Genomic DNA, 25,171 nt, shown 5'->3' with positions numbered 1-25,171 from the left:
AAAACTAATTGCGAGTTTAGTTACACTTGGGGTGATTGCTGAGTATATTTTCTGATGTTAAGCAGCAGAGGTCTCACTTAACAACACTGCTTTTCAGTTGTATAGCTATAATAGCAACTGTAAGTGAGCAATCCAGCATAAAGAAATACATTCTGTTCTACTGAATGCTAGTTTCAGGGGTTGTACCAGATACCAATGGAACAAGTAGTTACAAGTTGTATGAACTTATTTAGATGTTACTGTGTAATAGTGATAGCTCAGGTGACTACGCTGCCATTTAAAATTGAAATTGGAATGATGAATTTAGTAATTACTGTTAGTTGTTTTGTTTCATGGTGTTCCTTCTCTGAAGTCTGGTTTTATCCTCGTCAAAACTTTCTGTGAGGGCAGTTTTCAGCCTCGTTAGAAGTTCTATATAAAAGCCTGTGTTAAGCACACATTTAGTTTGTGATAACAATGCCATGCATGTATACATGCACACAATGAATTAATGTTCCCACTTTTCTCTATTGGTGGTAACTTAGTGCAGTTTTCTTTGAGTTTGCTAGCTGCAATATTCAGACAAATTATGGGCCAGCTGATGTGTCTCTTCTCAGCTGTGCTATAAGAACTTGCTGTGTGTAGTCCTAGTGAAGTACAGCATGTAGAAATGATTTAAAGGCATGGCATGTTGTGTTCTGAAATTTTTCAGCTAATTATAAGCAACCATAGCTTTGAGCAACCTGATCTAGTGGAAGGCATCTGCCTGTGGCAGGGGTCCAAAACCAGATGGTTTTTAGGGTTCCCTCGAACCCAAACCGTTCTATGATAACTAACTGCAAATGGAGGGGCACAGTACAGCTAGATTACAAACACAATCAGAAGTTTACAGTTTGAGTATATAGAGGAGCAGCATGAAATTCCTGAGAATGTGAACGTTTTCACCTCATGGTTTAGAAGTAGATAGTGCTAGTAAAATGTATTAATGTTGTTGATATAGTTCGTGCTGACAGAAGGGATGATTTCCATTGCTTAAGAGGAGTATGGGTTGTTCAGTAGGAACCACTGTTCTAATCCTCCATTTTCTCCTTTATAGCCCCCTAGAAGAGCATCTAAACGAGAAAAATCTAAAAAGGTGACTTCCAAACCCAAGAAAACTGTGAAGGGTGCTAATGTCAAGAAGGCGGATAGCAGCACTACTAAAAAGAATCAGAACAGTTCTAGGAAAGGTAAACGGCTTTGAATCTTTTATCATGCATCGTCTTGTAGCTTAACAGAGATACTTATTAGAAGACAGGCTTCTTTACCTAATTGTGAAGGAAAGTGGAGTTTGCTGAGTTATGGATTTGAAGTTTCTTTCCTCGCACTGGTAATTTAAAGAAAAAAATTGATTTGGATATAATTTTATTTAATTATATAAATTATATTTATAGAATTTTTATATACATTTTTGTCTGTACATCTAAAGTATCAGCCTGGTTTTGTCTTCTGTTGTAAGAGCATCATGAAGTTCTATTAAACTTCAATCTTACAATTGATGGGTATATAATATATATCCAACATTCTGTCTCCTATTCAGCAGCTTGATATTCACAACACAGATATGTGTTCCACGTGCATCCTGTTGCTCTTGTTTTCCTTATATCTGACAAATGCATGTATATGCAGCGTAGGGCAGCCCACTCAGCTGTGGCCCTGTTCTGAGGAAGAGCTTCAGCCAAATGATCTCCAGAGGTTTTTTATAGCCTTCAATTCTCTGACCCTCTTGGAGTTAAAAAGCCATCCCAGTGGCAGCATTACGAATGCAGCTTATATCCGTTTACTACAAGCACAGTTCATTTAATGCCAGCACCAGAATATGTGTGCTCTCACAGAGAAATCAGTTCAAACTAACTACTGGTTTGTCAGTAAGTTGAGAAAACAACAACTCTCGGATAAAAAATTGTGCTCATCTTCTTTCACAGCCTTGTTTCTCAGCTGTTAGGCAGCCTGTGCTGAACTTAATATTTTTCAGTTTTCTGATGGCACCAATGTGATTGACTGTGTGCATGTACACTTCATTTTACCACCACAATGTGTGTGTGATGTTAGGTGTGTGCTTTGTGTATTTGTGTGTTAGATAGTCTGGGCTTAGTTTCCTATTTATTCCTGCTGCATTTCTGTTTTGAGTCTACGTCCACAGTACAAAACTTGAAATGTGAAGTGGGTCATTCTGCAAGCTCTTTATCTAGACTTAGTGCCTCTATTCTCAGACAGGATGCCAATAGCAGTATGCTGGAGTCACTCAGTCTTGGTGTTTTTCTGCTGGAAAAGATTATAGGACTGTCCTGTGCCTTTTCACTTAACTTCCCTTATGATTTTCCTTGCTTTTGGGGGTGGTTTGTTTTTTGTTGGTTTTTTTTTTTTTTTGGAATGGTGTTTCTGATGGCATGTTTGGTATTACAGCACTGCAAAATGATGAGACTCTAATGAGCAGTACCATTAGGAAAAGGAATCTGAACTCCTTTTCAAAGCAAATAAGTGTTGTTTTAGGGCAGAAATGTCTCAGTATTGAATTTTTGTCATAAATGTTGTTGGTTTGCTTTTTGTTTTTGTTTGATAGATGAATGTAAACAGATCCATACTTTCTAGAGTATGTATTGATTTGTAAACTGGTAGTTAACAAACAGTAGTGCAGATACATAAGTAAGTGCAATACTGACAGCATTAGCTTTATTTATAAAATGATGGACTGGCAAGATATCCATTTTAAGGGTGAGCATTGCATCAAATGTTCTGATAGCTTTTGTTTTGGAAAAAGAATGAAAGCAAGTTGAAAATGTTTTATTACAATCTGAATTACTCTTCATATTTAGAAAGCGAATCTGAGGATAGTTCAGATAATGAACCTTTAATTAAAAAGCTGAAGAAACCACCCACGGATGAAGAAATTAAGGAAACTGTCAAGAAATTGTTGGCCAATGCAAATTTGGAGGAAGTCACAATGAAACAAATCTGCAAGGAGGTAAGCAGGTGATTTAGCAGTTTCTGGGGGGACAGTGAGCTGTCTGTAAGTTGACTTTTCATCTTGTTTTGTAAGCTATGGCTTACAGTCTACACAACGAAACAAAATGGTTTGCCTTGATTTATTTACTAACAGCTACTAATAGCAGGGCTTAATCTTAAGGTCTGCAATGCTGTATGTTCCACAGGGGAATGAAAATCTAAATCAAAAATAGCTACATGGAAAGTAGTGCTGTTGCCTTCAAAGCAACTGCTGTGTGTTAAGGTGCAAATATTAGAGCTGTTGAACCAGTGCAGCAGTTTTTTGCTGTCAAAAGGGAAGGACTGTGCTGCTCTGTGCACATTTCTGCTTGCCTTGCTCTTGCTCTTTTTGTATCCTTTGAGTCTGTTCAGTGCTGTCAACGCAGAATAAGTGCATAGTTTTCAGCTGAGTTAATGAGTTGTATAAAGTGAGCAAAGAAGCCATTGAGCTGCAGGACAGGAGCCAAGGAGGAGTGTGGGTGGGAAAGGGAAAAGCGACCATCACACAGACAGCACTGCTACCTGGTCACTTCTTACACTAGGATAAGTCTGAAATGTGGTGAGCTGCATTCATTGTCAGTATTGGCATTTGCTGTGGTGGTGGTGGTTGTTGTTTAATTAGTTTGATATCCTTTCACTTCTCATTCATGATGATTAACCAGAGAGTAATTGTAGAATTGCACTTAAATATATTGATGCTTATGTTGGTAACTTGGAAGATGACAATTCCACTTATTACAGAAAAATAAGTAGGCATTTATTTTGAAACCTTATATAGGTTTCATTTAGATTTATTTTTTTTTAAGAAGGTATTTGTCTGCTTAGCAAATGTGTAGGACAAACATTGGAGAATTCTGGGTTTGCTTGACATGGCAGGTTAGGCATTCCAATTTGTTGGTGTGTTGCCAGTAGCATTTTAGTCAGTGACCAAACATAAAAAATAAATTGATGTAGATTTCATGGTCAAAATAAGGACAGGGAAATAAAAGTAACTTTCCATAATTAACAGAGGGAGTTCTGCCAGTTTTGGAATGCTAGAAGTACAGCACTGCTTTCTGCTCTCTTTTTATTTAAGCTTCTATTCATAAAGTACACTGAGTGGAAGTAACTCAAGGTTGTACTTTTAATTCTTTTTTTCTAGGTGTATGAGAATTATCCCAGTTATGACTTATCTGACAGGAAAGACTTCATTAAAGAAACAGTCAAAGAGGTAAAGAATTGTTCAGAAACATTTTTCCAAGTCTAATAGGAGTTGGCATGACATAGTTTTACACCAGTTGTAATAGCCTCCTGTGTAGTGTTGGAAGCATCCCAAACCTCATTGTTTTGATAAACGTGAATACTGGCTTTTTTTTGCCCTTCTTTTTTGGCTCCCCTTACGTGGGGTGTGTTGAGTGGTTTTGTTGGTTATTGGTTTTTGTTGCTGTTGTTTGTTTTGTGGTTGCTGGGGGTTTTTTTTCTGTATTCCTCTTCCTAAAATAACTGGTCCAGACTTTTTTTTTTCTTAGCATGTCATTACTACTTGGAGTTTCTTTAGTAAGCAGAACTAAAATTAGAGCTCTCCTAGTTTTTGATGACTTGACTCTGAAGGCTGTATGTTCTTCCAATTGCAGCTTTGGCTGCGAGTTGCTTTGTAAATCGTGCACTGACCACTGATAACAAAACAAAGGTGGTGTAAGCTTCGTAGACTGGAAAGCTCTACAAATGAGAGAAGGAAATTGGATGAAGAGAGCTTTTCTCTGTATTTGCCCCTTTTCACTGATAACACAGTTAGGAAGCTGCCTATGAGGCTTTTTTTTTTCTTGTAGGTTCATTTGCAGGTGTTGAAATGATACGTGACTGTCTAGAAAATAGCTACATCTACATGCTGTGCTGTGTTATCAGCAAAGGCATAAGAGCAGTCTGTCTGCTGGAGGGATGTTCTTGGCCTTCCCTGCCAGCAAAAGTTGAGTGCATTTTCTTGATGCTAGAGGAGAGGCAGTGTGTACATTGTAGGTAGAAGTTGAGAAAGGAGAAAACTAATGCACTTCTCATTTCAGTTGATTTCATGATCTGATTTGACTGGGAAGTTGAAGATTCCTGATTTTGTTTCCGTGGATTTGAAGATATGATAGGCACCAGCAAAAGGAATGTGTCTTACCCTTGTGGTATTTAGTCAGAAGCTGATCTGATGCTAAGAGTGTTAATGTAAATTGTGTCGTGTATCTTTTTTTATAGCAAAAAAAAAAAAAAAAAGAACCCAACAAAACATGCATTTGATGCACATTTTAGTTGAACATTCTTAAGTTTTGTGCATGGTAATAAGTGTTCCCTTTTTTATAGTTTTTGTACATCTTTGATTGCTTTGAATAATTAGATTGATTTGAACCATCACAGCTTTTTAGTCTGCATTACTAGCTTGCAGAAGACTTAAAAATCAAGATGAAAGCTGTTTATCTGTGGACATACATGCAGAGACTTGAATACTGCATTATTGGTTAAAAAAAAAATTGAATATATATCCATTTTAAAAAAGAACAGGAGTTAATGGCATGTTAATGTCTTTCATAGTCTGAAACATTCTACAGATGCAGAATTATTCTAGATTGTCATTACTGTCTTGCATGTTTAGGCACTTGGAATTGTCAAAGCATGGTAACTAATTGGCATATAGATGTTATTTTTGTACTCTTAAAAGGCTTTCTGTTGTGTATATAAAGTTATTTTTGATTTCTTTTGTGCAAATCAGTTTTTAATCTTATCTTAGAGGATTTATGACATGAAATGTCAGTGTTCAGCAGTGAGGCTGTAATGGAAAGTGATGCAGAAGTCTGATTAAACTACGAATGAGTTGAGGTTTTACAATGTTTTTCCCATCTTGTACAGAAATGAAACTGTAGTTTTATACTTAAGCTTTTCAGTGTTTAATTTTGTACAAAGACTACAGATACGTTTGTTTCAATGGCTTGACCTTATAAATAAAGTCCCTGTAAAGACTATAGGAAACTTTTTTCAAATCTCACGTTGCAAAAAAAAAAAAAAAAAAAAGTCTTTTAGTGTTTGGACTTGATGGCCTGATGTCTCAGAAGTGGATATCCATGATGTACAGTTAGGAGGTGTGATAGCTTTGGAAGCCCCCAGTGGGGGCTCTGACTTGGGCTTTACTGCACGATTGTATGGGAGCTCTCTTCTGAACCTCAGCCACAGTGCCTCAACGTGTGTGCTGGTACTCCTAAGTCTGCAGTCTTGAACTTTGACCCACGGCTTTTGGGATCAAAGTGAACTCTTTGCATATCTGTTTCTGCTGTTTTGGTTTCTGTTTTCCAAATACATTGTAGCTCATGTGGAAAGTCCTGCACTTAACATGCCAACTAACAACTGATGCTGAAGTGTGGGCTGCCATTAATGCCAAAAGCAAGGAATCCCTTTGACTACAGTATTAATGGCAAGAAGAAGCATATTTTTGCATTTTATTATTGTACAGTTGGGAAATAAGTGTTCATGAGTAATCTAAGTTCTGGAAATGTTCAGCCAGTTAGGCTACTCAGTCATCACCTATTTTGACTTGCTTTGCGTGTAATCATTCATAAGGCTGAATGTAACGGGGTTTTTTATTCAATAAATGTCTTTCTCAAAAATGTAAATCAATGTTGATGGTACGTTTGCTTAAATGTATAGTAAAAATAATTATACAGAAACGAGGCTGTTGTCTTCATCTCGTTTGGTAGAAACTACCTCAGCTTACATCAGCAGGCTTCCCTACTTAGGAGATTGTAGCTGAAGGGCACGTCTTTACAACAAGACCTCAAATTGTATGCTCTGTGACTTATTTTTTTTTTTCCTCTGAAATATTTGAGTGTTAAAAGTACTTTGTAAATTTTAATTATGGAATTCAAAACACTAGGGGCTTCTACTTCCACTAGCAGTCCCAGCTAAAGCTGTTAGGTTACCTGTGTCAGGTTTTATTGTGCTTTCACGTGGATTTGTAATACCAGTAATTTAAATCATGTAACTTTCTTGTGATTGGTATTTTAATATACCAGTGAGTTTTCATTTTTTTGGGTCAGGAAGTGCTTTTATGGCAAATGACCTCCAAGTATAAATGTTTCTTACTGTGTGAATTCTTAGGAACAGCGTGCTGCTATTTATTGTGCACGTGCATTCCTTGCCATTTTGGAATTGTGATGATGGAATGGAAATGGACTTGGCAACTGTCAAAAGATTGTGTTACAACATCTTAATTGCATCTAAGTGCAGTTCTCAGCTGAGGAGAAATGTCTGAACTATTTCTCAGGTAATCCATTCCAGTCTGGCTGCAGCTGATACGTGATTTCACTGTGTGGAAGGCTGTGAGACCAGTACTAGAAAATACATTTAAAAATCTGTTTTTCTTAATGCTATTGGATGTGAAACAGCTGATCAGAGCTCTAAATTCTATACAAAATAGGCACAGAAGTTAACAGTGTGTTTAAGGCACATACCCTGAATAAAGTTCAAGATCATTAAGTTCTTTACTAGGAGAGTGGTTAGGCCCTGGAACAGGCTGCCCAGGGAGGTTGTGGATGCCCCGTCCTTGGACGTGTTTAAGGCCAGGTTGGACGGGGTCCTGGGCAACCTGATCTGAATATGTATGTTTGGTGGCCCTGCTAGGCAGGGGGGTTGGAACTACATGATCCTTGGGGTCCCTTCCAACCCGGGTGATTCTGTGATTCTGTGATTCTGTGATCATATGCTGACCATAGTAGTCTAGAAAAACCAGTCTAACTTCTTGATTTAATTTGCTTTCAGTGTAATTCCTACATGCCTACAGTGTGTTTGGTTCTTTTGTTTACTTAAGTCTTTGGTATTCAGTGTTTTGGTTGGTGACCTGCAAAAACGCAGACATTAACCTGAATGGCTTGCTTACACAAGCAGCTGTTTTCAGGAGTGATCTTGATCTTTGGAGTGAGTGCGTGGGTCCTGTAGGAGAAAGAAGATGGAGGGGGTCAGGTGGGGAAAAGGAAGAGTAGAAATTTGGTGCAAGGAGGATGCTACGTGTCTTTAGACAGAGAGCTGAGTTCTGGGGTGACCCATGGTACGCTGCTCAGGTGCATCTGCCTGAATTTAGAGTAGGCACCACTAAACAGGGCTTAAAAATAAACCTTTTGGAGCTCAGTGCTTAATTTGTAATACTGCCTTTGGCAGTCAGCATGGCAATTCTGGGAAGGCTTATCAGGTTTTTATGCTGTTTCAGAAAGAAGGTACCTCATGACCGCTTGGGTAGATTTCAAATCAGAAAGTTGTATGGCAAATGTATTGCAGAACACTTTAGGTTGGAGGAGACTTCTGGAAGTTATCTGGTTCCAAGCCCCTGTTCAAGTTGACTGTAATCAACTTCCAGTGAGCCAGATGAAAAAAACCAGTCATCTCAGGAATGCTTTGTTTTATTTTTTTTTAGTTCTATTACTTTTATTTTAGCTCTCGTCACTTAGAACAATGGGAAATCTATAAGGTACCAGGATATTTTGTCTGGAACCTTGCAATAAGCAATTTAATGAAAGTCTGTGCTTCTCTTGCTGAAAATTTTTAAGAAAGCATGTCATTTTTGCTTTTCAAATAGGTGTCTTTGAATTTGGAAATAATTATAAGGGCAAGTAGCCAGAAGTTGTAGATCAAAAATTATGTTCAGATATGGGCCTTGATTTACAGGAGAAATGGGTTGATGGGAACATCATGAAGTTTAGCAAATGCAGAACCCAGCATCTGGGAACAGTAAGCCCATGTAACACTTCAGATGGGGACAATCTCATTTCTTTCTAAGCAACTTGGCAGAAAATTTTCAGGAAAGGATCTGGAGAGGAGCAAATGGTGGTGCATCCAGTAATTGGAACTGGAGTTCACCTGAAACCCCTGTGTTCCATCACAGGGGCATAATAACACTTGTGTATAGCCAGTAGGTCAAGAAAAGCAAGTATTTCCCTAAGTTCAGTACTTGGGAGCTTGCCTTGGGATTGTTGTGCTCAGCTTTGGGCTCTGTGAGATAAGGAAGGTGTGGGCATCCTGGAGTGAGTCCAGTGGAAGGCCACCAAGATAACGGGTGTGGAGCACACGATGTACAAAGGAATGCTGAGCAAGCTGAGCTTGCTCATCTTTTGAGACAGGTAAATGGGGTCTGTATTGCAGCCTGCAACTGCCAAGAGAGAGCAGAGAGCAGGCAGGGGGTGGGAGGATCCTCATTACTGGAGGTGCTCAGGCAGAGCCCTGAGCAACTTGCCTTGCAGTGGCCCTTCTCTGAAAAGGACCTGCAACCAGATCATCTCCAAAAGTTCCTTCTGATGTGAACCATGATTCTATGAGAATGGATGAAATATTTTGCATTTCTTGAGAAATTCCTTATCCGAGCAGTTGTGTTGCTCTGAAACATCCAATGACTTTGGGGTGGTGGAATAACAATGATAAGCTCCAACAGGTATAGTTTGGTGAAATTCAGAGGGTGTTTATCCTGCAAGTGTAATGGTCTCTGGCTATTTTATACAAAGCAGCTGGCTGTGAGGAGGGAGAGAAACTTAGAGTCTCTTACTGATAAAGCATTCGTTGTTTTGTCCACGTCTAATACTCAAATCTGCAATAAAATTTGTTCTCTTAAAAGAATCTCAGGCCACAAATTCAGTAAAAACCTGGCCTCCCACATATTCTGTGGGATGGCACTGGTAGCACATTCACCATACCTTTCTTCCTGAGCTTGTTCACTGGACTACAGCTTAAACTTACTACTTACTTCACTCATTTATAAACTAAATTATAGGCTAACGTTTTAGAACTAAAATGAGAGAAAACAGAAATCTGTAACACCAGCTATTTTATTGACTGGGAATTGGGGGTAGTGGTGCAATCTACTGCTTCATAGTACCTGATTTTAGAAGTAGCATTGGTATTTTTTTCTGCTTTAAAGATTCTCAGTGTTAGAATGAAATTGCAGGTGCTGGGGTCTTGAAGAATGGTAATGAAAATTCAAGCAAGAAATAACACAACTGCCCTGAGGATACTTTCCAGTTTTATTCTGCTGCCATAACATAGTCACACAGAAGAATTGAAGTGTAACAGATCATGCTCTGCATTCAAATATGTTTGATAACATTTAAACAAATCTGCTCAAATAAAACATTCCCTAGTTCTTTATTTGCAGGGAATAAATTAAACACAGAAATAAAAACACATACATGCTTGGAATAAAATTTGACATGAGCATTTGGAAAAGAAAACTGGGGGAACATTAAGAATGAAGCCTCAGAACCAGCCTGATGTTCTTATATATTTTAAATGAACATAAGGTAAAGTGGAACATACTTATTTTTATTTACTCCTCAAACTTAAGTGCAGCGCAACACCACTTAAGTGCCTTAGCACAAAAATAATATACAAATAATTAATAGTTACTGATAAATTTATCATTTCTTATGTTAATGCTATAAGAAGTGTGCAGCAGCTAAAGCCAACTGTGATAGCATTGGTTCATGTCCTCCTCTATTCTCTAGCATATCATTTATCTACCTGCCAACGTAGAGATAGATTTAAAACCCCAAGAACAAATTATCAGCATGGAAGCACATGCCTGAAATAAGCATGTTCATGCAAACTTTTCAACTGTAGAAATGAAGCTGTGTTCCTCTTTCTAGGCAGGTTTTTCTTGAATAAGTGATTGTTATGAAGCTGACAAGTTTTGACCACGGTCAGCAGAAGCAGCCATTGAATTGAATTAATGTTTCGAGCTCATAGCGTTAAGCTTGTTTAGAACCATAGGATCAGTAAGGTTGGAAAAGATCACCAAGATCCCATCACCCATGCCCACTGAACAGCATCCTGCTGTGCCACATCTGCCCTTTTCTTGAACGCTTCCAGGGATGGTGCTTCCACCACCTCGTACATGATAAACTAGGAAAGAAACTTGGAACTCAAATACGTACAGCTCCCAATCTTTCCTGCTTAAGCTGTAAGTGAGCCTGCAATGTGTGGAGTTAACAAAGTGCAAATAATTACCAAAAGCAAAATCTGATGTTTGATTATCTTTCATCAAAGGATTTTGTCTTGCTTCTTATAGCCTTTGAATTACAATTTAATATTTGGAAATACTTTTAAAACTGTACATACTAGCCTTTATGTAGAGAAAAAATGATGAACAGTTACACTTTTCCTATTAATCCACATAATTCAGCCTTAAGAAGCAGAACAATATATATCTGAAAAACATTAGTTATATAAACATCTTCACCTCGTAAATTAGAGATTAAATAAAGATATTTAACAATATCATTGCTACTCTAAGAACAAGTTATTAGGTATTTAAAAAGAATTGCATTTATTCAGTAGCATTTTACTTAACGTTGCTTTTGTTGTTTCTAGTGATACAGCTGTATGGAAATAAGCACTGTTAAAAGCTGAAAAAGCTTGCTGTGTCACTCTTACATGAAGAGATCAAAATATAACAAGAAGGGGGAAGAAGAATAAGTGCTTGCTATCCTTCCAGAAAACACGAGGCAGTAAAGTTACACGGAAGGTATGGCAGAACAGAACTAAAAGTTGGTTTTAATTTTTGTTTCCCACGAATACCATTTTAGTGGAACAGTATTACAACAGGTATCCTGATTGTGCCTGTCTGATTTCTACTGAGAAATACTTTGTCTTCCCCGTCTCATGGAAAAACTATTAGCTAGATGCTTAGCCCTTACTGGATAACTCCCACAAGTTGTTTTTCATAATACTTTAATAACAAAAGAAAAAGAAAAAACTTCAAGTCAAAGTGCATGCTACCTTGTTTCAGCCCTTCATAAAGTTAAAGTTAATATTTTTCCTCATTCATCTTCACTGATTTTTAAAATATGAAAGCTGAATGAGCTGTTGGGAACTCACAGTTCTTTTCTTCCCCCGCAGTGTGCACTCATAGCAGTAGTTAGTTCCTCAGCCCAAATGAATTTGGAGTTTTGTTTTCAAAATAATCTTAGAGTGTTCTCAAGCTGTCCTTTTTCTACATGATCAGAAGCACTAAGCAAATCTAAACTTACCCTACTGTAACAAGGATTTCTCTGAATTAAGTAACAGGGAAAACATTTCAAAGTTGTTTTTAAGGTAATGTAAAAGTTAATCTTTACTTTCAAGTTTTTATTAGCTACAATAACCTATGATTGCACTGTAAACTGTTCCAGCAGTCTGATTTAAAGGAACAAACTTGATATTCCAAAGCCTGGGTGGTGGAGGCTAAGAATATGAGAAATACTGTAGAAGAGATCATCGATTGCAAGTAGAAACGGTGACAGCTGAGTGCCTTCCTACAGTAATCCTAGAGTTTGTCTGGGTTATTCAGGCTTTTGGGAGCAAGTTTGAACTCCTCTGAGCATAATCAACCTGAGAAGCACAGTTAGTGGAAAACTCCCATTCTCCCTTTACTAACTGCCAGCATTTTTAATGCTGTATGTTAACTTCATCTTTCTTTAATATGACCTTCTGAAATGAAGATCTACAATAGCATGACTTAAGCCACACAGAAAAGGACTCGCAACAAAAGTTCCATTAGTTAAGCTGTGGCCAGAGACTCCAATGGCACCCTTGCTAGTGATATTTTAGATGAAAAGAAAAAAAAACCAAACACACAATACATATCATTAGGGCTTAAAAGGGGAAACAAAAAGAGTAGGAAAAGGAAGATGAAGATTTTATCTTCAGGTACCATATACTATTGAAGTACCACTTGGAAAAAAAGGCAGCAGATAGGAAACTTGAAGATAGTTTTACCCACAGAAAACAATTTCAAACATATCTATAAGCACAAAAAGATTCATAGTTAAAATGCTGCTATTTTGCTGGCTTCTCGAACCCCGCTCAGGTAAGCTCCTGTAACAGTCTGAGGAAAGTGCCTGTTTGTGGCCTGTATTTAAAAAAAAAAAAACAAATTAATTGTTTCTAGCTACTGAAACAGATTTAAAATGAAAAGTTCAGATCAGTTATTTTTTACATAGGCGTGTGCCAACATTTTAAAAGGCTATGGAAAGCTTAGTTGAAAGAATTTTAGAGGAAAGATTGATGATTTTTGACAACATCAGAAGCTGCAAAGCAAGTCAATTGGCAACATTAGTTGTCTGTTCTGTAAGCACTATAGAGAGACATTTGAGTACTGTTTCATAGAATCATAGAATCACCAAGGTTGGAAAAGACCTAAAAGATCACCCAGTCCAACCGTTCACCTATTCCCAGTAGCTCCTACTAAACCATGTCCCTCAGCACAACATCCAGCCTTTCCTTGAACACCCCCAGGGTCGGTGATTCCACCACCTCCCTGGGCATCCATTCCAGTGCCTGACCACCCTTTCTGAAAAGTAATACTTCCTCATGTCCAGCCTGAATCTCCCCTGCCGTAGCTTGAAGCCATTCCCTCTGGTCCTATCACTGATGACACAAGAGAAGAGGCCGACCCCCAGCTCACTACAACCTCCCTTCAGGAAGTTATAGAGAGCAATGAGGTCTCCTCTGAGCCTCCTCTTCTCCAGGCTGAACATTCCCAGCTCCTTCAGCCTCTCCTCATATGGCCTGTGCTCCAGACCGCTCACCAGCTTTGTTGCCCTCCTTTGAACACGTTCCAGGGCCTCAATATCTTTCTTGCAGTGAGGGGCCCAGAACTGGACACAGTACTTGAGGTGTGGCCTCACTAGTGCTGAGGTACCATTTCAATGTAGAATGCACCCATCAGCACCATCAGCAGCATACATCTGTTATGCTACCCAGTAACAGAAAGATAATTTGACTAAAAATACAAGTGGAGAGTATGTTCTTTTCATAGTCTGCTCTTCCTGGTTATGCAGCTCACTCCCAGCCTGATATACATGGTGAACTACCTATTCCCAATAGGAATAAAGAGAGCTGTGTGTCAAAATGAAGAAACATTAGTATATTTGTGTAACAATATACTTTCATGCTACCTCTAAGTTAATACCTGTTGGCTGGCAAAAGTCTTTCATAAATAGTTCCCCAGTGACCTTAAATCAACAGTAGCAAAGATACTTACCTCACCAGCAAAAAAAATTGTTCCTTGGATGTCTTCAGCTATAATGTCATAAGCTTCGCCGCTGCCTCCTGTTCTTACAAAACTGTATGCCATCTGGAGCCAAGGGTCTTTGCTCCATCGAGTAACAAAAAACTTCACTGGGTCAGGAACCTCCTGTATAATTAGAGTGAAATTTATATGCTACAAAGAAGAGCTCATGTTTATGTAGCTTTCCATAATCCTTAGGGAGTATGCAGTATTATTATACTATAGATTAAATTCCTGAATTAAATCCCAGTTTTACTTATTACGGCACTAAGCACTGAAGATAATCTGTTTGCTAGAGCTGCCTGATGTTTGAAACATTACAGTTCCTCTGTTTTGAATGCAAGAAATGTGGATACTGTATCAAACCTAGAAATACAGAGGTAAAACAAAGAGTTCCCATGTCACAGTAACACGTAATCTTGCAAACAGATAAAACACCAGCATCAACGTAATTCAGCATGTTTGTGTATGCAGTGTAAGCTCCTTGCATCTCAGTAAGACGTAATAGTTTGTGAATTCTAGTTTAAGTCTCAAAATATAATTTCCGTTTTGCAGATGATTTTGTTCCAGTGAAGAAATAAATTGACTTGTCTAAAATCAGAAAATGAGCTGGTTTGAAAGCCAGATTTAGGGAGAAACAAAAAGAAAGTCTGTAATTAAGCTGTGATTGTAGTACAGTGTATTTTTTGTCACATTGCAGTGTGTAAGTTCCACTCCATTCTACTAGAAAGAGCCTGAATAAGCCTGAATAACTCTCTGAAGGCTCACTTAGCTACAGCTGTGTCTTACTCTTAAGGCTCTTGTGACAGGTAGACAGAAACACCACTGATTGCCTCTGCACAGCTTCTGCTATCAACAAATAGACAATTCCATTCAGGTCACCCCCACAAACTAATGTTCAAGCAAGCAAAACAATTGCTAGCCAAGGAGATACATGTGGCAGGTTGCACAGGCATCCCAGAAGGAGGTTTTGGTATGGCACACAAAGCTACCTTGTCCTTGAAAGTCCTGCAGTGCTGTCAAGAGATGGCTAAAATTCACAACTGTGTTAAGCCATGGGGACAAAGACGTGGCAATCGTCCTTCTAGATTAAACCAGCACCAAACCGAAGACCTCTTTGCTGCCTATATGTTCTGATGAGGTGAAAATAGCAGGTATGTGGACTTACATTGCCTGCAATTCTGGTAACTGTAAAGCTGCTACCAAAAGTATGTTTTCTAGGAAAACATCTTGGCTTTCAGCTGCCAAAATTTTTCCAAGACCATTAGTCCCAACATCCATGAACATTAACGCTGAGCATTCCTTGAGATGTAACTGCTACAAATGATTTAGCTGTACAATATTACAGAGTTTGTTAAGAAGAGTGAAAGTAATGTTCAATGATAGCCATCTGCTTGCCCCACATTTGTCTGATTCTCCCGTTAGTGTTTGTCCTGATAAGCTGGTATCTGGATGGGGTAAGCAAAGGAATTTTTACCTCTTGTTTCTTTACAGTCAGGATTTAGGACCCTTGACTGATCATGTTGCTTGTACCTTTACCATAGGGCATCTCTGAAAGGGCTGTTTCTTACTAGAAGAATAATTTCTCCCCTACACAGCATCTGAATTTGATTTTTACCATAGCTCAAAAGAAGCTTTTCCTCAAACACACAGAAAAATAGTCAAAAATATCAAATGTTTTCCTGTACATCAAGAAGTAATGCAATCAGAAGCTTTATTTCTGTTGGCACATTCATTCACATCTGTTAAGAGAAGAGGTTTTTCTTACCTGCTCCTTAAACAGCTCTCGAAGTACAGTCATACACTGTTGCAGTACTTGTTTGTCATCTAAATTCTTAATGGTTGTCACAGCATCTCCAGTGACCACTGACATTAAAATGCTTTGTTTGCCCTAGAAAACAAAATCATAATATAGAATATCACTTCAAAATTTTCAGTTTAATTACTAACTACTAATTTAAATTTTAATTAATAAGACAAAGATATTTTTCAGCTACAGAATAATTTTTGTTCTAGACAAAATCAGCTCTGATTCTTTAGAATAAAGGCTTCCTATTTTTCAGTGTTTAAGATCAGAGGATGTTAGTAACTGGAAATCTTGTTAACAGAAACTTGTATCGGGACAGTCAGCCCCTCTCACAACTCACAGAATTAACTGAAAACTCGCTGTATACCTGTTGGAAGGCTACACCCAAACATTTGACCTTTGAGCCAGACCTCTCAAACTCCCGTGCCAAAACTTCACATCAACTCTACTCCGGTTTCAAAAGATGGTAAAAGAGATGAGCTATTTAAATACTAGCTAGACATGTTTTGGATTGGAGCCAATGCTGAGTTCTTAGCAGCTGATTTTGGCCCAAGAAATGAAAGCTCAGTTCTCATGATGATTCCTTTCACTTCAGGAAATCTGCTGTGATTCGGTAGTTTCAAAGATTAATCTGTAGCCATGGAATACCAGACAGATTCTCAAATCCTTTCATGAACTCTCCCTCTTTTATCTGTACAATAAATTCTTCTGTTATTAAACTTGATAGCTATCAGAGAATAGCTGTCAAGCAACTTAATATTTGCATGAGTGTTTCTGGAAAGCATCAGCATGCTGAATCTCATATAGAATGAGCTCCTAAGAATTAAGGAGATGACAAGAAAGGCTACATGGAAAGTCATACACAGGTGTTGATATTTTGATGACAGCACAATATTGACAGGATAGTTTCTTTTCACAGTAAGCCATGAAGGTCCAGAAGAACTAGTCAGGTAGTAAGCAGCACTTGTTAAAGCATGAAGAAGTAGGTTAAATGTGTAGCGTGTCTGCTTGCAACTGCCAGGGAAGGGAAACAGAATGCCAGTCCATTGGTTTGAACTGGTTTTGAGGCTGACCCTGCAGACCTCACATTCACACAAAACCTACTGCTTGTCTTCTGCAACTTCATAAAGTCACGTGGGCCAGTGCAAGCCAGTAAGTATTAATAAGCCAACATTGTCCTTTTTAGCTGATTTAAGTAAGGAATTAGAAGTCCTAAACTTGAAGTGGCAGACAGGCTTTTCCATCTTTGTTCATCTGTGTCAGGTCTTACACCCTTGTTTTCAGAATAGCTTTGATACTAAAAGTATTAACATACTTAGGTATTATTTTGCACCCAGGCCTGGGAAAATATTGCTATTTAGAACAAAGAAGTATCAATCAGCTTTTTCTTGATAAATAAAAGTGATTCCACTTAATTTAAAAGGAAAGAGGAAAAAAAGGGGGGGGTTGGAGGGAAAGGAAGCTTTCACTGTTCAGTAATTACTGCATTTAGATTCCAAACCGAATTTCTGAAGGGCCAGCAGAAAATACAGATGGAGTATGTTACCTCTGGATCCATGTCATAGAAAACACTGAACAGTCCACGTTGGCTGGAATTGGGTGGAACATGACCAAAAAAATCAGCACCTTGAATTTTACTATCCCAAAATCTGTAAGGAAACTGCAGTGCAATCTAGAAAGAGAGAGAGAGAGATGGAATCAAATAATTTCATAGCACACCACAAAACTCATAACTGTTCATCTAATCATTTTTCCCTTTTCTACTCAATTTTCAGCACAGTTTTCTGAGGGAGTTTCAAAAAATAATATGTAAGCTGAAGTCTAAGAAAATAAAGGGAATTAAATTCACCATAAAATTCACTATGGAAAATGCTCAAATTTGGCCAAGTTTTTACAAGCCTAATGCAGAACTCAGAAATTCCCTATAACAGATGAGGATCAGTGAATCTTGCCTTTAAATTTCCACATTGCTATAGGATCATTTTTGGCATTACTTTCATTTCTGTTTTATTCTAAGCGCAGATCTTAGAAGGGATCTTTTCAGGAGCAGCTCCCTTTTTCCACTAGGAAGAGTTAAAGGATCTTACAAGCTGGTCAAATACGCAGCCTTTGGTATTCTTCCAAAATAGTTCATGTATTTCCTAGGTCAGAATAGACCAGGGCCTAAGAGTATTATGAGAACTTTGGATTATCTAAGATGAGTATGAAGGTTTGCTCAAAGTCGGGCACAAAAAAGTTGAAGCTGTGAAGTGATTCTGTAACAGTTTCTTTAGAAACCACATTTGAGATGGGAATTCTAAGAAATACACGTGAGCTCTGCTGGCTTTGTAATAATTTACATTGTGATGGTTGAAAAAGAAATGAATACAATTATTTCCATTGAATTTCACTAATAGTATAGAAATAGAAAAAAGTAAGCAGGTCAGCAAAGTGTTTTTTCTGCGCTTCCTTCCCCAGCGCCTTCTCCAAAATCACAAACAGCAGGCACCTCACAGAAGATTTTTGGCTAGAGAAATGGAGAAATGCTCCATAAAAGCAACAGGGCCAAAGCAGCGAATATTTCCATGAAAAGGACCTGAAATATGATCTGAATTTGCTTACCTTCTCAATGACTCCTGCTCCCAAACTATTAATAGCTTTAATTTTTTTTTCTGACAGCGGAGGATTGAACTGAATGGCATTTTTCTGGAGAAGGGCCAGTGGAACCGTCACTAATACCTGAGAGAAATAATTACAGCCACAATTGCAGCAAAAGCTGAACGCTGTACTTAAGATTGATAGAATCCTCTAAAGTATCTTGGATTATCCATGTATAATACTCACCAGATACCTTAACATTAGAGTCTGATTCTACTGCACATTAATGGGGAACACATTCATTACATTCAAGTAAGAACAGGTCTCTCACTTTTAACAGGCTTTTAAGTTGCAAATTGTTGAATTGCTTGTGTGAGTGGCAAACCATGCCACACAGTTTTAATATCTCATAAACTGTAGGCAGGCAGACCATCAGATTAACAAAAAATTCTTTTTGAAAGGGGAAAGGGTCTTTTCCTTTACAGATTCCCTCCCTTAAAAAAGGGCTCAGTAACATTAGTGATGTCAATCCTCTTTTGATAAGAACAGGTATCATTTTTAAAGTGATACCTAAAACATATTTTTTCCAGTACAAAGCAAATGAAGATGTAGGAAGTAAGGGTGACTGAGAGATAAGAAGTTGTTGAGTCCTGCATCCCAAAGGAAAACATTTTAAAGGGCAGATTTACATGTAAAAAAGGGGTAAGGCTGAGTAGGGAAGGGTACCAAGGAAACCATTACTTCAGAGACCAGATAAAAATCTATGTGCTTCATATTTTTAGTTCTATCTTTATAGTCCTTAGTTCTTTAATCAAGTAGTACTCAGAACTCAAGCATGTTCAATGAAAAATGGATTCCAGGACACCCAAATACAGATCATTGGAATGTATGAGTTTTCTTACAAGTGTGAGAAATTGGAGTAAATAGTCTTCTGTGGAAGGGGAAAAAACAAACAAAAGTACATGGACTGTGGAAAATGCTGTTGTTATGTATCCAAAATCCATAAACTGAAAGCATACTGGGTACCTTTTGTGTTCTCCACACAGTTCCATCTGCAGTAGTGACCTGTACTTCTTCACCAGAATAGTCAATACTCTGTACCTATTGAAATACAAATTTGTATAATAGTTTAGACTGCACACCTAGGATGCAGAAATACAGCAGCTGTGTTTTCAGTATCACAGATTTAATATAAATAGAATTACTCAATGCTGATGGCAACATCAACAATTTAATTTCTGATCAGTCAGAAGGTTAACAAAAGAAATTCTGAACTTGCCCTCTCTCTTCTTAGACATAAGTTGGAATGATTGCAGCTGCACATTTGCCTGGTCAAAAAACCCCCTCAAATATATGATTGGGTATGTCAAAATAAAGCAAGACAGGCATTGCATCAATATTTTCCAGACTTACTGGGAAATTTAACCGGATGTCCAGCCCTTCAGCCAACTTATCAATGATAGTGGAATATCCCACAGTTAGAAGAGTGTGATCTCCAGCAAACTGAGCAAAAAACTCATTATGGTCCCATGAGCGTGCAGATACCTGTGGACAGAACATAACCCAGCTGTCTCTACTGGTAAGGTGACATGGGTTCTAACAAAAGTCCTGGAAGTTAAAAACCACCCAATTCCTTCCACAACTTTGGCAAAAGGAAAAATAAAAAGAAAAGTACATGAGAACATATGGCATTGTTAACAAAAATAAACTGCTTATTTTCCCAAGGCCCCTAAGTGGATTATAATTGCTGGATTAAGTCATAAAATGGCTTTGTGTCCAGCAAGTAGTTTTTAGCTCTGCTTGGGGTAGGAAAAAAAAAGATAAGTTGTACCAAAAAATGAGGTGAATTGCAATGATTGCAGTGTACTTACTTCATTTTTCTCTCCAGCAAAAAAAGTCATATTTTATAGCCCTAAGACTTGGAATAAAAATGAACTATTTCCCAGTGTGAGGGGGAAAAGGAGATGTTAAAAACAAAACAAAACAAACAGAATTTGTCTCTACCTTCACAGGTTATTCCATGTTTGCTTTCATTGACATTCTCTCCCCAACAGACTCACAGTACAATAGTAATATTTGCTCTTGGCAGTCACCACCTGGCAGTGAAGCAGTTCTCAAACTGCTATTGAAATGACAATTCCTATCGCTGCAGTTGCATTCAAACCATATCACACAGTCAACAGAAGACCTAGGAGTGGTGGACTGGGGCCCACTGTCATGGTGTTGGAACATTTTAGGAGTTAAATGCTATTATTCTCAAGATACCAAGGTAGAGAAGTGCCTCAGTTTTTTTAATCACATCTGAGAAGCAGAAGTCACACACCAATATCTGAGAAAGAGTAACTCTGTGAATCCTACCACCCAGAACCTCAGCAAAATGCACTATTCCCCTGCAGCTTCTGAAAGTAAAGAGGATTTCACTGCAGGTGTGTCGTGAACTCCCATTAGATTACCTACAGAGGTGCTGGAATTTATGTCGCAGTGCTTTTGAAGAACAAGTTAGAGATATAGGAGTAACTTTAGGGACAGCTGATTGAGGCCACGTGGGGGATCAGAAGGCTTCCCGATGTCACTTGCAACACTATTTTCCACAGAGCTGAACCATGTCAAAACACAGCTGTCAAAACTCACCTGAGAGAGATTGCTGCCACAGGCATACTCCAAATTACTGAGATGGAACTGTAGTACTTTTTCTTCCAGTTCACTGAACTGGATACCAGACTCCCGAATAAAGGCTTTATAGATCTCCTGTATTTTCTCTGTGAAAGAACATGTTTCAAATAAGGATATATCACAATTCACTAGAAGTCCTCCTGCATTTCAGTATTCTCTTCTCTAGATCTCAAGATTTTCAGGCTTGTTTGTACTAAGATGTTTTTCTTCTCATAGAAAAACCACAAGATCTTTCTGATGATAAAATACAACTTTGTTGCTTAAACATAGGTTTATGTAAAATATTTTTTTCTTCAAAAAGAAAATGTACATAGCTTCTGGAAGATATTAAAAAATATATTAAAAAACTACTAAGTGCAACAGCATAGTTGGGATAATCAGTTGAGACAGGAGAGACATTAATCGCTTCCCTGTCATTAATATACAGTTGAAGATATTTCAGGGGGGAAAAAAACCAACGCTTTAGGATAACAGAATCCTTGCAAATAAATCCTGTTTAATTTTTTTTATTCTTTTTTTAAAAACAAAACAAGAAGAGATGAGGAATTTGATCCAGAGTTCACTGAAGAGCACAAAGCTACTACTTCATCTCACTTCGTCTTATTCATCCCACACTGTAAAGATTTGGGACACACCTATTTCTGAGCAAGTTTATTTGTTGTTGAATGTGCTTGCATGCTGTAAGTGGGAGGCATTTCCAGCAGGGATGGGAGCATTCTTGCCGTTGAAAGACTTTGATTAGGCTGTTTTTTAAACAGATTAGTCATAAAGAATAGGAGTTGCAGCTCGCTGCCGCCTGCTTCAGCAGGTGTTTGAGTGTTTGAGCTGCAACTGCCAGTAGTTATACTGCAAAAAGCTACACCATTAAAACAAGATACTACACTAGAAGTGATGCAGTATTTATAAAAGCCTTCAAATTCATCCTCCTTAGAAGTTACAAAGGACTTTTTGGTCTGTGAGTGTACAAGTAGTCAGTTGTCCTCAATAGAGCTGGGTTATCACTGCTGTATTAAAGGTTAGGTGTGCAGCCATACATAGACATAAAAATGTCTGATGTAAAAGGCATTTTAATATAAAATTCTAAATTCTGACAGTTATGAGCACAGCCAACATATTCACTTTTAAATACATCTCCCACTTACCACCAAGAGGAACATCCTGATGCTGGGTTTTATCTTTTCTCCACTCAGAGACAACATCTAGGATGGCATTGAAATGAAAGTCCATACGTTTATCAATAGTGGGATCTGTTATCCTTCCACCTTCCTGGATCAAGTCACATTTCTCCCCCAGTTTGTGCATTTTAATGCCAAGCTTAAGAAGAAGACATTTTATTGCTTTATAAGTATGGAAAAACTGCAGTGCCTAGCAGCTTAAGGTTATTTAAAGAAAGGTGAATCCCTCAGATTTAAATGGTCTCAATGAAAAAACATCCACGGTCTTAAATAACAAGTCATATTAACTCAGACTCTTGTGCTCTGGAATACCAAGAGCCCTTCCATCTCTTAGTTGTCCACAAACTGTTTTTCCCCACTCTTCCATTATTTTCTGTATCGGAGATTCCTTGAAACCTCATCTCCAACTTTCCTGTCAAGTCATGGGGTAGCACAGAGATGTGTCTGGTATCAAACATAATGAACGAGTTTCTTTCATTTTTCCTTCACTTTATTTTCTAATTGCCACTGAAATTAGATCTTTTCAGCAGCTTTCTGATGCCTGATGGCCTAACAGTTCCCTGCAGGCATCGACAGGAAGCATCTTGCCAGTTGCTGCCAGCTTCATCATCAAGCAAGCAATGAAAGAAATGGTTTTGAATTAAACCTCGTATCTTTCTCTGCTTATCCAACTCATAGCAAGGAATTCATTATATTCTACACAGTCAGCCTGGAGATTCTCCCTAGAGCCTTGTTACTTAAGTGCACTCCAGTGTTTTTCACATCTCCTTGCATATCTCTAGGATGCTGCTCCCCACTGCAGATCTCAAGACAGAGCTAAACTCTGCATGAAATATAACATCACATAACCACATAAGGCGAGTACCCAACATGTATTCAAAAGCCACTGCTCTTCACCTCATAACTGAAGTGTTTTTTAAAAAAAATTAATAATAAACCCCATCATTTTTATTCTTCATGACACTACAGAACACTAAACAGTTAAAACAGCGTGGGCTGGATTTACATGCCTCTCTGAATAAACTCCATATTCAAGTTCCACTGGGGGAAATTCTGCTTCCTGCCCAAAAAAATTAAGCTGTGTTATGTTTGGAAAAGTATCTGTTAAACATATTAAGTATTGCTTGTTCAGAATCAAACTAGAAATGCAGAGGCCAAGCAAAGGCAAGTCTGTAACCAAGCTCTGTATTACAACAGCATAGCAATAGCCTACCACAGTGATGTTTTTCTCATCTCTAAAGTTTTGTCTGTACTAGAATCAGCAGTCTGCCAGGTGCCTCTTATATTTTTATCTCTAGAAAAGGGCAAAAAAAGGAGTTTCTTCCAATTTTGAAGCGAAGCTGCCTTGTTTTTCTTTACATAATGTGCGTGAAACCATTCTGCAGCCCTTCTCTGTCCCCATCTGTCACCAAAGATAGGACAGCAGCACAGAGTTTACTCAAAACGCAGAACAGTGTTTTAATCATGCCGTGAAAAGATACTCCCACCCTTACCCAGCCACCCACACCCAGCTTCTAACAACAGTTCTGTAACGATAACGCATGACCACAGCAGAGAACCCACTTGCTCACACATTAGTGCCATTGGGTTGTTGACGCATCCGTTGACGATTTGTGCACCTCTCCCAACAGTGACGCCTGGGAATGTCTTATCGTCCCACACTCGGCCACCAATTCTGTCCTTAGCTTCTAAGACGATGACCTACGACACAGTGCAGTTCAGTGCATGGTGAGACGTGGCCAACTCCAGAGCAAAGGGGAAAACAAAGCAAAAACAGAAGCAAACCAACAAAGCTAACAGCCTCAATGCCTTATTTTCATTTCTCGATATAGGTTATTTATACATTTAAATTGTTATTTAAAGGTTACCCTTTGGGATATGTACACGTGTACAACAACTGATACTTCAAGAAACAATCCCAGTGGAAAATTTCAAAATATTTTTAAAAACAATAAAGACATGCTGGAAATCTCAAAATTAGAGTTGAAGGCATGCTGCACACAATGATCTGTGTGCGACATCCACCTAGGGACATCTATAATGCTTTTGGAGAAGTTTATTTCAAGGGTATTCCAAGAATAGCTCATTTAAATGTGCTCACAGCTCATGTTTAATTCATTCATACATACTTCTTTCAGCATCCTGACTCAGGATGCTGGACTGGATAGATACTTTGTCTAACTAAATATATTTATTTTTATTTGCTTTTATTTTTATCTAAATTCTTTTTGGACAAACTCTCTCCAAAACAGCAGAAAGCAATAGGAAAAAAAAGCATGTACATGTATTTAAAAAATTGACAAGATACTTCATGCATTAAAAAAATTGTCCTGCTAGTCGATGATTCCATATTTTACTGCAGGAGAGCTTCCAAAAGATCTTGATGGACAATAAAGCTGCACTACGATTTGCTACTCAGCAGAAAAGGAAAGAGTTTATGGAGCAGTAGGAGCTAGGGTTTCACTTAATAAAAAGAAAAAAGAGAAGGAAAGCAACGTGCCCATTCAATTCCTTAAACATCAGCACTGCAAACATCTAATTTGTAAAAAATATTGCTATTCTCTGATGTGTAAAGTTCTGTTACTATATTGGGATCATACTGGTAATAGTAAATGGAGGAGAAGGGAAATATGTGTGATTTGCCTGTTTAATAAACAAATAGGTACACTAAAGTGCAAAACAGAGAAATTCTCCTTTAAACAACAATTGCCATCTACAGTTGGATTATTTATACACAAATGTCCCTGACTTCCTTTATCCTCCCTACTCAAGTCTGCCTACAATACGCACTGCTTGCCTTGTTAAAATTTAGATGAAGACAAATTCTGTTTTTAGCAGAAAATTTACTCAATAAAACCCCAAATTCTGCCAATTAATTGGGATGCTCCATGCTTAGAT

At 38.1% G+C, this 25,171-nt stretch overlaps 2 protein-coding genes across 5 annotated transcripts in view; one reads left to right on the top strand and one right to left on the bottom strand.

The window, feature by feature from the left end:
• The window catches only part of DEK (DEK proto-oncogene), a 45,078-nt gene that overhangs the window by 10,079 nt on the left and 9,828 nt on the right, over positions 1 to 25,171 (top strand). For 2 of the 3 annotated variants that reach the window (XM_048940680.1, XM_048940679.1), the window contains exons 8-10: positions 1,076 to 1,208; positions 2,835 to 2,983; positions 4,145 to 4,213. In XM_048940680.1, coding sequence (XP_048796637.1) covers positions 1,076 to 1,208; positions 2,835 to 2,983; positions 4,145 to 4,213 — 351 coding nt within the window. Of the gene's footprint in view, positions 1 to 1,075; positions 1,209 to 2,834; positions 2,984 to 4,144; positions 4,214 to 5,042; positions 5,242 to 25,171 lie in introns of those variants that run through there. The other variant, XM_048940681.1, reaches the window with a different exon arrangement.
• The window catches only part of KDM1B (lysine demethylase 1B), a 29,058-nt gene continuing 13,885 nt past the window's right edge, over positions 9,999 to 25,171 (bottom strand). The window contains exons 13-22 of one of the 2 annotated variants that reach the window (XM_048940676.1): positions 23,837 to 23,974; positions 22,241 to 22,412; positions 21,057 to 21,184; positions 19,839 to 19,970; positions 19,452 to 19,526; positions 18,450 to 18,566; positions 17,395 to 17,520; positions 15,810 to 15,932; positions 14,015 to 14,167; positions 9,999 to 12,880 (exon numbers count right to left, since the gene is read on the bottom strand). In XM_048940676.1, the coding sequence (XP_048796633.1) occupies positions 12,797 to 12,880; positions 14,015 to 14,167; positions 15,810 to 15,932; positions 17,395 to 17,520; positions 18,450 to 18,566; positions 19,452 to 19,526; positions 19,839 to 19,970; positions 21,057 to 21,184; positions 22,241 to 22,412; positions 23,837 to 23,974 (1,248 nt within the window). In that variant the 3' untranslated portion in view covers positions 9,999 to 12,796. The remainder of the gene's footprint in view (positions 12,881 to 14,014; positions 14,168 to 15,809; positions 15,933 to 17,394; positions 17,521 to 18,449; positions 18,567 to 19,451; positions 19,527 to 19,838; positions 19,971 to 21,056; positions 21,185 to 22,240; positions 22,413 to 23,836; positions 23,975 to 25,171) is intronic. The other variant, XM_048940677.1, reaches the window with a different exon arrangement.

The sequence above is a fragment of the Lagopus muta genome, chromosome 3 (genome assembly GCF_023343835.1).
Source record: "Lagopus muta isolate bLagMut1 chromosome 3, bLagMut1 primary, whole genome shotgun sequence".
NCBI lineage: Eukaryota > Metazoa > Chordata > Aves > Galliformes > Phasianidae > Lagopus > Lagopus muta.
This window is presented reverse-complemented; position numbering and strand designations above follow the sequence as displayed.